The following is a 12,715-nucleotide window of genomic DNA, read 5'->3' on the forward strand; positions in this document are numbered from 1 at the left end:
GAAGAGTGTGTAGAGTAAGAACAGTGAGCCAAAAATCAAGCGCCGGCAGGTGGATCATGGAGCCAACAAAGTGGACTAAGAAGCCACCAGAAAGGCATGAAGGAAACCAGGAAACTGAGACACTAAGGGAAGAAAGTTTCTAAAGAAATGCAAGAGTCTGATACGCCAAAGCATGCCAAAAATAAGTTCAATGAGCTATCAATATTATCAGCATGATCTCATCCTGCTGGATTAGAACTCCCTGTGTTTGTGCCCTGTTCTGCTGCTTGATTCCGCTGTGGCAACTATGTCCCACTCATCTCTGTGCCCCAACACAGCACCTCCAACAATGGAGTTCAACGCATGGCATGCTCAGCTGAATGGGACAGAAATCAAAGTTACAAACTCCAACTATCCCAAGTCCCAAGTGGGTGCCACCCTGGCTCCCTTCTCCATGGGAGCAGAGACCTCGTCACTCACCTGGATCGCTGTTGCCGGGGTCTTGGGCTGGCACAGCTGCATCTGACACGCAACTGTCCACACGTCCTTTGGGAGGTTGTTCAGGATCTTTTCCTGGGGCTTTTGTTGGCTGCATTTCCAGTAACTTTGTCTGTTTTTCAATAAAAGATTCCATCCCAGACATGGATAGAGTCTCAGACTCCTAAAAAATAGCCAGTGGCATATCACATATGGAATGCTGACAGTAGGGGAGCAAATGCAGCACTCTAGGTTTCCCTGCCTCTCCCCTGTGTAAGTACCTGGGGTATAAAACCCAGCTGATGCTATGACTACTTTAGGAAAGCTTTTATTTTTTACCCAAGTTGCAAGTAAAACAGGCCTGCCCTGGGATTATCATTTCTGCACACATTTTTGGTCATCCATTTTTTTTTCCAGGAACCAGCTTTCTTTCTTATCTTGTCATCCATTATCCGAAACCCACCATGGTTGAGAAGCCAACCTGCCAACCCAGAACTGATAGGAATTCCAAACCACTTAGAGAAAATACTTTTAGCATAAAAGTTGGAGATCCAAATGTTGATTAAGTCATTTAGCAGGACATTTCTGACTTTAGAGAATATCTCAACTGCCTGTAACTGCAGGACCAACATCTCAGATATTTTTGCCTCACATTCTCTGGGTTTTGGTTCTTACCACATTGCCTTCCTGGAGACAATAAAGAATCTTGTCTTGTGCTTCAGTCACACTTAGTGCTGGAGAAATTTTACTGGATGAGAACCTCAGCCTGGACCTGGTACAGAAACAAAGAGCAGAAACAGGATGTAATTTATGGCCTTGAGCCCCACAGTAAGGGCTGGCAAGTATTGATAATAAATCACAACAAGAATATCCATACTTATTCTGGGGAGCTTACTGTGGTCAGAGCTGCCAGGAAAGACTCGGCCCTGCAATCCCCCAAACAATGTATATTCTGGCAATTCTTAATAGATAATGTAACGCATACACTAAGCTATGTCTACAGTGCACTTGTGAAATGGCTTCTGCTAAGTAAAACTGGCATCAGTGTGTATTATGGTTATATTCCCACAGGATAGATTAGCTAACACATACTAGGCACTCATTAAAAATTTGCTGAAGATTAAACAGACAGGTGGCATAGAGCAAGTTTTTATTATTGCTATTCACGGTGTATCCTTTTTGGACATCCATTTATTCCCCTTGTGTTCCAAATAAAAAAAGAGAAGGAACTGCAAGTGATAACATCAATGTTTCAAGGGACAGAGACTCATAAGCACAGGTATCATGGTCATCCTTCAATATTATGGGCCCAGTTAAGAAAAGGTTAGGTGCTGTTAGTCTGTTATTGCTGGCCCACGAAACATAAGCACAGAGACAGACAGTCACACATACACACATACATACACACACACACACAAACACACATACACACACACAGATGCTCTCTCTTTCTTCATAAGGACCCAGATATAGATGAAATTTCCAGTAAGGGTACATGTGGTGCCCTTGCTTGCCACATGTTGGCTTTGAATGCTACCAGGGAACAGCTAGGGCCCTAGTGCAGGAGAGAGTAGCATTAGTCAACCAGTTACTAAAATAGGCCCTGCAGGTTTCCATTCTAGCCCTTTCCTGTTTATTGCTAATATATGCAACTTCTGAGCCAAGATTTCCAGAAATGATGGCAAACAGAGTTCAGTTATAAGCCTTAATTCTTAGTAGGAAAGAAACATCTCAATTTTCCAGGAAAATAGAAGAGAGAATATCCTAGTCAAAAGAGAATATTCCTCTTAGTCAAACATCCCTGGTCAGTTGGGCCCCAGGTTCCCATGGCAAAAGCAAACATTCAGCAGTGCTGCCTCTGCAGCACCGCAGGCTCCTCCGGGTGGAGCACTGAGGAGCCTGGGGTCTAGGTTTGCCTAAAAACTGGTATGTCCGACCCACCTCCTCTAGGTGGGTCTCAACCCTCTAGGGCTTGAGAATAGGGTGAGCATTGGCTAAGGATGGGGGATCAATTTGAGAACTGGGGAAAGGTCCCTGGGTAACTGAGGGCTTCTCACTTGCTAGCCTTCTTGCCTTCTGTCTGGGACTTGCTTTCGGTCTCGGCCTCACTCAGCTCCTCTGTGGGGCTCTGGGGTTCAGAGCGAGGAAACGCTGTCTTCAAGGTGTCCACAATGGCACTCACCACCATCTGCAGGGATCAGAGGTGCAGGGTCAGTCCATCCACATCCACAGTTGGAAACCGCCAAGCAAGCAGTTGCCTCACAGCACTTTATGCAACAGGACGAGGAGAGGGGCCAGGCTATCTAGCAAAGCCTTATCCAGTAGGAAGGTCGAATACCAGCTAATGACTTAGTGACAACTATCTTTCCTTTTTTCCATGGCCATAAAAATCTTTTTCCTTGAGGAGTAAAACAAACAATGCCATGGGAAAAGAAGCCAAAACCAATAGTGAGAGAAATAAAAACCTAAGAGTTCTGCGGGCTGGTGATGTATTTTTCAATTTCTTTCTTTTTATGTAAAAAAGTGATTTCTAGTTTCTGAATCGATAACACCTTCGTCAAGAAGTGCATCAGTGGAAGTACATAGGTAGGAGTATAAACAGAAAGGAAGAGTGAAGAAGATGATCAAAAATAAAAATACAGTTTAGGGGCATAGGTAATATTAACATGCTTAGAGTAACTTACACAGAGCAAACAATCAGTTTTTCTAGTCAATTCAAACAATGTCTCTTCTTTAGGTACAGAAAGAATAACAAAAATCACTCAGGTCAAAACTAAGATATCTGGAGTTGAGTTGTTGTAACTTATCTACTCATAAAGATCAAATAAAATAATCCTCACTGAAGATTAAGAATAACCTCTATTTCTTCAGAATGGCAAAATGACATACAGATATTTGCGAAAAAGGACAATGTACAAACAAAACCTTAAACTATCAAAGAAACAGAATGAAACATTTACTCTTCCTCTGGTGCTTCTTGCTAATGAACACTGCTGGCTCAGAGCAGCACCATGCCTTCTTTGACTCATTCTTGTGGTATTCCTCCATAAGGAGTAAGCCAGCATAGCCAAGACAAGGCTGAAGAGAGTGGTCAGCAGACTACAGTAAAGACTGGGGGAGAACAAACCAGGGAAACAACACTGAGGATGCATGAATTTAGATAATGCAGCTTAGAAAATACAACTTGTTTTCCAGGATCACAGAACTGTAGTCTGTGAGGGTGGGGAGGTCCTCATCTGTCTCATTCACTGATGTATGAACAGCAACTAGCAGAGTGCCTGGCTCAAAACAGGCATCCAGTAAGTAGATGTGGAAATAATGGACGAACGACATCTGCATGGAAGTCTGGGCATTTACCCAGTTGATCCCTTTTTAGTTTGTAGTTTTTTCCATAGCAGCGGATATCCCCTAACACCTACTACATGAAATTCTATTTTATTTGTTGCTCCAAGACTAGATGAGAAGAAGGAGGCTCCTCTTCCACCAATGCGTCAGTGTTTCCCAGCTCTATAAAACACATATCACTTTTGATAAACATAAGCCTCAGACATCTGCCCCAGAGATGCTCATATCAGTTGGTAATCACTGCTTACAAGCTCTGACATGTTACACAAATGTCCTTCTTCCACCATCTCCACAGGTGCTGAGATAACCTCTTGAAAAAGATACAATTCTCTCCATACTCTGTTCTCTAGCAGAGAACCATGACACCACTCTAAATCCAGCCTCAGGTCCTGCCTTAGACTCTCTTTCCTGGGTGACCCAAAACTGGAAATGAACTTTACCCTCTGAAAGACCACCCCTCACGCCAGCTATCTGTGAAGACACAGATCAATCTTTACATGCCTCCAACAGTGCAACAATATAATAATACCCCCAGGAGATATGTGTATACTTAAGAGTGTTGGGGTACTGTTTCCCAGCAGCTGTTCCCTGTGATTCAGCAAGCTGATGATTCAACCAATATTTGGCAACAGGTCTTGACAATTTAAGCCCATGTTCTATTGAAGCCTCTGTGCTGCCCCTTCCCACACCATACTGCTCTTATTTTTCAAGCACTGCCTCCATTCTGATGAATCCTCCCCATTTATAGATCAAAACTAAAGCTGAGCACAGTGGCCCTGCTGGTACCTTGTCTATTCTAGATACCATAAATGGTTTCTTGACAAAGGCAATACGAGCATCTGTGTTCAGAGCAAGGAACTCCTGCACCTCCTCACTGTTAGCGATCTCCGGAATGGCACAGAGTTGCTGCAAAAGTAAAACACACACACACAAATTTTAAAGAGAAATTCCAGTCCCCAAATCTCTCCACCTTGGCTTGGGTGTTCTGGGGTTAGACACCCAGGTTAAAATGAGAACAAGGCCAAAAGAGAAGGATGCTGACCTTTAGGAATGATTCTAGGAGGCTCTTACGGGCTTCTACTCTGTCACTGTCCATGTTTCCAAATGGAAGATCTGGAAAGAGCTTTTTAGGACCCTTCACATCTTCAAAAAAAAAATCAAAATATTCACTCATTTAACATTCACAGAGAGCTATTCCATATAAAACACATAAAGAAAACAGAACTATTGAATATATTTCCTTGGATTAAAAAAACCAATTTCAGGACTTCCAAATATACATATGATCCATATGATCCATACAACACTAAATTGTTACAAGAGAGGGCTCTAAAGTCCAGAGACCCAGGTTTAAATTTGGGCTCAATCCCTACTATAATAATGATCTTAGGCCATTTGTGTTATCTTTCTGACTCTGTTTCTCTTCTATAAGATGAGGATAATGAGGGCACCTATCTCATAAGCTGATGGGAGCATTAAAAGAGCTAACACGTGTAAAGTGCTTAGGAGAGAACCTGGCACGTATTTTCAAGCTTGGCTCAGTATTAGCTATTGTGTTAAGAAAGAAAATACATAATTTATGCCCAAACTTATTAAACTGTTTATTTGGGTAATCATCACCATTTTTAAAAAACAAAGTAACCAGTTACTAATTCTTAAGAGTGAAATTTTATTACATTAAAAAAAATTTGGTTGGGCGTGGTAGCTCACGTCTGTAATCCCAGCACTTTAGGAGGCCGAGGTGGGTGGATTGCTTGAGGTCAGGAGTTCAAGACCAGCCTGACCAACATGGTGAAACCCCATCTCTACTAAAAATACAAAAATTAGCCAGGCATGGTGGCGGGCGCCTGTAATCCTAGCTACTCTGGGGGCTGAGGCAGGAGAATCACCTGAACCTGGGAGGCAGAGGTTGCAGTGAGCCGAGATTACGCCATTGCACTCCAGCCTGGGCAACAGAGCGAGACTCCATCTCAAAAAAAAAAAAAAAAAAAAAAAGTCCCCCATGCCTGAGAGTTGTCAAACAGCACACAAAAGATCTGGGTGTTAAAGGAAAGAAGGTGGCAACAACTGCTGTGTAATATTTTAATATTTAAGAACCATCAATCTATGAATCTGGAAAAGTTAATTTAACTCCTCACACTAACTTACAGGCACAGGTGGAAATGTGAACACTTATTTTTTAATCTTAAACTAGATGGGGCTCCAGAACAAAGTAGTTGGCAGTAAAGGACTACCTCTGAAAGAATGTGATTGCTGCTGTCTAGCACTAAACTTCAAAGCTCCTGAAGCAAACCCAGGGAGCAGAGAACCTTGAAATGGCATTCTCCTCCCCAATCCCTCCCATAAACCAACAGGCCAATCAGGGTGGCTCGACGTGGGAAGCAAGCGGGCAGTAGGGGTTGGGGAAACTCCTGACTTTTGATGAACTTTCGTAGATCTGGTTTCTCCTCCAGACGGGTCTGCAGATTCAAGAACTCCCGATAGCGACGATTCACAGTGTGGTAGGCCAGCTGCTGCAGGCCGCTGCTCTTTTCACCGTCAAGGGCTGTCTCGTACTGTTCAATGCACAAATTGATTGACTGAATCAGCCGGGTTTCAGCAATCTTCTATTTTGGCTTTACTGACTACTTGGTCAATGGCCACATAGCAAGAGTACGAAACTAAGAACAAAGGGAGGGAGTATGTTCCTATTCTGTTCCAGAACCTCCTATATCTAATTGCTCAGAAAGTCAGAAATGAGTTTCACTCCTCCACACTACTACTTTCATCTGAAAGCTCCCTCTCCCAGATACTTTCTTTACTTATAAAAATGGCCACATAACTATTTTTCAAATGAATATTTGAATAGAAGGCATAACATCCATAAAAATGATACTGCCTCTATCACCTTTAAATTACAGGGCTAAACATTATAAGGGGCAAACCATTTTTCCATTGTACTCTCCCGTGATTATTTATATTAGTTAAGGGAAGAACAAGTAATCCAAACAGCAGAGAAAAATCATTTGTTTATCTGGAATAAATTAAAGGGTATTTGTTTTGTTTCAGGCAGATTTTCCTAACTGTTATTCTTAGAGCTAAACTGAATTTTTCCTAAGTACGTATCATCTGTATCACAGAAGTCACATGAAAATTGGAGATGTGATGAGGGGTCAAAGTCCACTGTCTTCCTAAGCTTAGAGGGCTGGTATGCGGAAAAGACGACTTACACCTCATGTTCCCCAAAGAGTGAATACCACGGATAGCATGGAATCTGCAACTCAGCATGTGGGCACACTTCTTCACAGGGTAGTTAAGACACAATGAAACGTGGGAGAAGTATATATGTGTGCCTTCTCATTAGGAATAGGCTATTATTTTTTGGTTGAGGTATACTGTGGGCAAGAGATGGAAAAAACTACCTCCTTTTTGGTGGGACTTGTGGCTGGTGCTTTACAATTTTCTGGAGACAAGGTATTCATTATGAGCTGATGTGAGCAAAGCAGTCCCTCAGAACAGCACTGAGAAGGAAAGACCAAGTAAGATCGACAGGTGGCATTCAGGGTAGGGCTCTCAAGCCTGGAGCATTTGAAACTATGAGGCTTTCTGTGGAATATGCTGCTCCTCGAGGGCCAATTTTCAACACCGTTATGGTTACTTCTATCACATAAACTGAAAACTATTTACTATCAGAAAGTATAATAATATTGATATACAATTTAAAATCAGTTATATGTCCATATAAAAATCTAAACCCAATTTCAAACTACTCATAATTGGCTGTATTACTTTGTCCTAATTTTTTACTTTACTCTTTTCTAATGCTTAATTGAAGCAGTAGCAGATGTCAAAATCTAGCCAACAACAAAAAAGAACAAATAATGGGAGAAAGACTGTGAACTTAAACATTCTATCCATCAACTTAATTTTTCTGCTGAGGAGGGAAAAAACCTGCTGTTTAATGTCAGTATACGAACAGTCATTAAAAAAAGATGAAATAACCAGAAGCCAAAACTTAAATGTGAGAAAGGTGCATGGCACAGGGACATCCAGAATTAGAACAAAAAGGCAGGAAAATGTTAATAAAATTATACCAGTCGTTTGAGGCTAGCCTCAGTTATTTTATGACCAGACATCTGTACTTCTACAATTTGCCTATAAGGAGTGTGTGTCTGTGTGTTCACACATATGCATTTCTAATTACTTCCATTCTGTCTTACTTGAAAATGTCATAATGTTACTTTCTAAAATGCTATGTCATGATGCAGCTGTATTGAGCAGATCAAGGAAGGCCTTTTCCCTCTTAGTTGGATTGGGGGTTTGGAGGAGTGTAGCAAGCAGGCTGTCCCTGGTGGTAGCTAGTGGACTCAAATGAGAGAAATTCAAGTGGAAGGCAAGTAAAATCCAATGGGTAGGATCTTGTCCAAGAACTTTCTTTCTAAACTTCTTCCCTGCTAATTTATTTTTCAAAATACTGGTACATTTTGTACTTTGTTTTAGGAAGGTAGGTTATTTACCTATGTCTATCTCAGAAGATAGCAAGTTTTTGACTCTTGGAGGTGTGTAACCAGACTTGGGAACAACTTGACAAGAGATAACATGAAGAGGGTTGGTTGGATTAGAGAGGCAATTCCCCCAAGATGGCCTTAGGACAGGCTGACTCCATGTTATCTGGAGAGTTCTATTTGAAATATAAAATAAATAAAATAGAGAATCCAGGGACCCCTCCTTAGAAATTCTCATACAGAATCCATCAGAGTCTGTCAGAATCTGTATATTTGAAAGGCAGCTCAAGTGATTTTGAGGTGCAGCCAAGTTTGGGAACCACTGAAAATATAACCCTCAGCATTCTAGCAGCCCTGAGGTTCCAGGATTTGTTTGTGTGAGTACAGGATAAATGCTACTCTGCCTTACACATTAGCTTCAGACCATTCAGAGATGGATGCCTACTGAAAGAACCACTTCAAACTAACAGCATCCCTCCCCCGAGAACATCTGCTTCACTGACTGCTTTTCAAACCCACTCCTAGCCCGGGTGAGCACCCACAGCTTTAACCCTGTTACCTTCACAGTATAGAGTGTGTATGGGTGAAATCCAGCGCCACTGTGCTCTCGGGCTGTAATGGTGCCAGTGATACGAAGGTTCTGGATGATAACTGGACCGTCGGGACTGCTTAGGGGCTCAAAGCTGAAGGTGGCTGAGCTGAGAGGACCAGGTGGAGAGGAGGAAAGCAGAACTGGTGGCAGAGTAGGATCAAGGGAGCTCACATCATTAGTGAGATCCTTCTCTAAGCATGAGGGCCGTGAGGGGCAGGTCTTTTCTGGCCCCTCCAGCAAAGCTGTAACAGAGGCGGTAACATCTCCTTGTTCTATCTCCTCGTCTGCTGTGTCGATGTGGATCTCTGGGCAGGAATTCAGTGTGGAGACTGGCAGGCCTGTCTCTGTTTCTGTCCCTGGACCCTCCTCAGCCTCTGCTCCTTCAGATGCCTCACCATCTTTGGGTTCCAGAACCTGGGAACCCTCTAGGGCACACAGGGCATCCTGAATCCCGTCAGAGAGAAAGTTGCCTGGAGTCATGAGCATGATGGTTTCTTTGCCCAGTTCAGACAGTGGAGACTCCAGCTCTGAGTCTTCACATAAGAACAGGGGACCTCGAAGATTTGGCTGTAGGAAATGAGATGAGTTGTTTCCTACTTTTCTTTCTTCATACATCCCACCCAAATCTCCCTCTACAGCTTCGTGGCCTTCTTCAACCTCTGGATAGGGGCCTGCAGGACCCTCTGGCTCACTGTAACTTAGGAATACTGGGGCTGCTACTGGAGAAGCTCTCCCTTCTGGAAGCTGCTCTACCTCAGCAATCAGTGGCAGAGATGTGGGCACTGAGGGCTGTTCGGGAGCACTGGTTGGGCAGGGTGCTGGATCTCTGGCCTTGGAAAAGATACCCACGAGTACAAGGTGGATCCAGTCAGGATCTGACAGCCTGCTGATCAGTGGTAAGATTACATTGCATGTGATGAGTTCGACCACTACATGGCGTCCGGTACGAGTCTCCAAGTGGGGCTTGGGCACCAGCCCTTGAAGCAACAAATTCACAACGCCACGTGTATAGGTGACTTCAGCACTGGGGCTGTGCACAGCAGGATGTGGGGCAGTAGCCCGGCAGTAAGCCTCCCAGAGGTGGGAAGGCTCAACTGGACCATTCTTCCCTGCAGTGGCCTCCTTTGCCTGAATGTAGCTCTGCAGGTGACAACCGCAGAGAGTCAGAACACTCTGGGCAAGAGCATGAGTGTCCATCATGCTCATCCTTCTCCGAAGCTCCTGGACCAACCCTTTCATGGCTGCCTCCATTTCCTCCTCAAAGGCTGGCTCCTGGCTCACGGAACAGTACCAGGATAACACAAAATCTCGAATAATCATCTGGATGGTGCGGTTGATCTCCTGTTCCAGCTGCCTTTCTGCTTCAGGGCATGGAGGACAGGTGGCCAATGGGATGAAGCGTTCCAGGTGCAGTCGACCTGAAGCCGCTCCAGCAACGCTTGAGCCCAGCCATCCTCCCAGCACCACTAGCAATGCGGACAGAAGGCACAGCAGCCACACGTTGACCAGAAGGTGTATGACCAGGAGCCAGCCAAGCAAGACCCCCAGAGCCATCAGCTTCCGGCTACTCAACAGGTTATTGAGGTGACAGCTGGATCCAGCTGGAGTTTCCTGGAATGGTGGCACTGTTTCTGTGTTCATGGCTGAACGGACAAGGTGGCTTCCCCAGATGACAGCCCTCAAGATTTTACTTCAGAGTTAGGGAAGGGGCGCATGAACTGTGTCTCAGATATGGGGCGATCTGGGTGCTGTTCAGGGAACCGGGGCTCCGGGCCCTCAAAGTCCTACAGGCACTGCAGAGCGACAGCTGCAGCTCCGCGTCTCCCCATGGCTACCACTAACAGAGCCCTCGAACTCGCCCCTTCCAGCTGAGGTGTGGCTTTGGAGGAACACTCTGCGGCCTTCATATTGCCCCAGGCGGAAGGCCTCTTCGGGGCCTCGGAGCTGGCGCTGCAGGGCCTCGGGGCGGGCGGTGCAGGACCCTGGGGCCCACGGACACTTACACACGCAGAGGGCAGCGGCTAGCGGAGACTGGGTCACACGCCGCCGGGAACCGCGCGCCCACACTCAGCCCCGACCTGAAGTGGACTCATCGCGGTCCTCTCCGGGGGCCTCGGCCCGCTGCCGCCGTAAACCTGGGCGACTGCGCTCCGCAGCCCGGCCTGTGTTAAGGCTGACCGCCGGCCGGCCGCCGGCGACAGCTTCCGGGTCGACGTCGACGGGAGCGAGGCATGCTGGGAGAGCGGTCGCGCGCGCCCCGAGGAGCGGCGCTGCCCGGCGCCCTCTGCTGGCGAGGAGCCGCCCCGACGGCACCTGCGCGCGGTAGTCTCTGAGCCTGCGCCTGAGCGCGCACTGGGCGCGTGCTCGCCAAGAGCTGGCGCAGATTCCCGAAGTGCCGCAAAACAGAGCTGCCGCAGCAATCACCGCCAAGACCCAGACTTCCAGACGCTTTAAAACGCGTCCTAGTTCTGGTTATTAAATGAAGCCTGTCCGTTACTGCTTAGGCACGCTGTCAATAATCCGGTTCATTTTAATTTCATGGAGACATAGTTTCATTGGCCTGATGTGTCTTCACATTTACCCGGTTTCCCCTAGAGCCGGTACCCCGCGTCCCCAGTACACAGCCTACCTCATTTGTTGTCAGGAATTGCAGAATATAAGGCATAAAACAATACAGAGATAGATTTATGTTTTACATTTCATATACTGTATCACAAAATCAAATTTGTGATTGCGGGTTATCTGCTGGTGGCATTACACAAACAGTCAAATATTTTGTGCATCTGCTGTCTTCAATGCGAGACGCAGGGTGGACGAATAGAAGCAGCTCTTGTCCTCCAGGACCTCCTGCTAACTTGGGAGGCCAGCGCTTTGAACGCGATTGGCTATCTAATAAGCCAGTCAGCGTGCGATATAGTAAAATACAAAATCTTATAGGAATTCAGGGGAAGGAAAGATCACTGTGGGTTGCAATGGTTAAGGAGAAGCTCACAGAAAAGGTGCCTTTATGCTGAGTCTTCAAGGATGAGGGTTTCTATTCACCTCTATCTCTTCTCGCCTTATCATCCCCAAAAACATAGGAAAGGAAAGCAGAGATAGAGGTGTCCTTTCAGATAATCCTGTAATATATTTGCTTTGGAATATGCTCTATGTTGGATTGTTTTTGGTTTTAGCAAATTTGACTTCACTTGTCTACACAGGAACCTATAGGAAGACAAAATATCGGAAGCACAGACCAGGTGTAAAAAATGTTAGAGTCAGTTTTGCGTGAAGCCAGCTTCCATATCCACCTTGGGCCCTAGGAGCTGTGCCCGCAGTGTGGGTCTCCTTTCCATTTAGGCATAGGATGCGCATCATTTGCACAGAGCTGCTCGTGGTTGCCCTTCGTCCACCTTCTCTGTGCTGTAAGCAGTCTTTCATCATCAAGGACTACTACCTAGATGTTTAAAGGAATCTTCAAACAAATCCCAACCCAGAACTCTGCCAACAAGAAGTGCGTTGCAGCTTCCCATCTCGTCCATTGCTGCTGTTGGGGCAGAGACTTCCTTTGAATACAAAAGAAGCCATCATCTAGATGTGATCCGTAGTTTATGATTAATCACTTCTAAAGCAAATGGTTTGATTTAGGATCAGTGTCCACTAAGCAGACTGGGCACTCCCCTGAGATGGCAGAATGTGAATCCATGGTTTCATGGTCCATACCTTTTCACTGCTGCCTGCCTTCCCACAGAAAAGGAACCCGAGAAGTGGGCTCTGCCCCTCTCTACCTTCCCAGACCATTCTAATGCCCTCAGGAGCACTTAGAAAATGGCAACAATGCTCTGGAGAAATGTCCCTG

General features: G+C 45.4%; 1 protein-coding gene across 2 annotated transcripts in view; it reads right to left on the reverse strand.

Annotated features, from left to right (window-relative positions):
- SNX19 (sorting nexin 19) overlaps nucleotides 1-11,110 on the reverse strand; it is a 41,626-nt gene extending 30,516 nt beyond the window's left edge. Inside the window, exons 1-7 of one of the 2 annotated variants that reach the window (XM_054438703.2) lie at nucleotides 8,845-11,110; nucleotides 6,218-6,356; nucleotides 4,844-4,944; nucleotides 4,588-4,707; nucleotides 2,514-2,644; nucleotides 1,132-1,228; nucleotides 460-640 (exon numbers count right to left, since the gene is read on the reverse strand). In XM_054438703.2, the coding sequence (XP_054294678.1) occupies nucleotides 460-640; nucleotides 1,132-1,228; nucleotides 2,514-2,644; nucleotides 4,588-4,707; nucleotides 4,844-4,944; nucleotides 6,218-6,356; nucleotides 8,845-10,518 (2,443 nt within the window). In that variant the 5' untranslated portion in view covers nucleotides 10,519-11,110. Of the gene's footprint in view, nucleotides 1-459; nucleotides 641-1,131; nucleotides 1,229-2,513; nucleotides 2,645-4,587; nucleotides 4,708-4,843; nucleotides 4,945-6,035; nucleotides 6,164-6,217; nucleotides 6,357-8,844 lie in introns of those variants that run through there. The other variant, XM_054438705.2, reaches the window with a different exon arrangement.
- Between the last annotated feature and the right edge of the window lie 1,605 nt (nucleotides 11,111-12,715).

This window comes from Pongo pygmaeus, chromosome 9 (genome assembly GCF_028885625.2).
Source record: "Pongo pygmaeus isolate AG05252 chromosome 9, NHGRI_mPonPyg2-v2.0_pri, whole genome shotgun sequence".
Taxonomy (NCBI): Eukaryota; Metazoa; Chordata; class Mammalia; order Primates; family Hominidae; genus Pongo; species Pongo pygmaeus.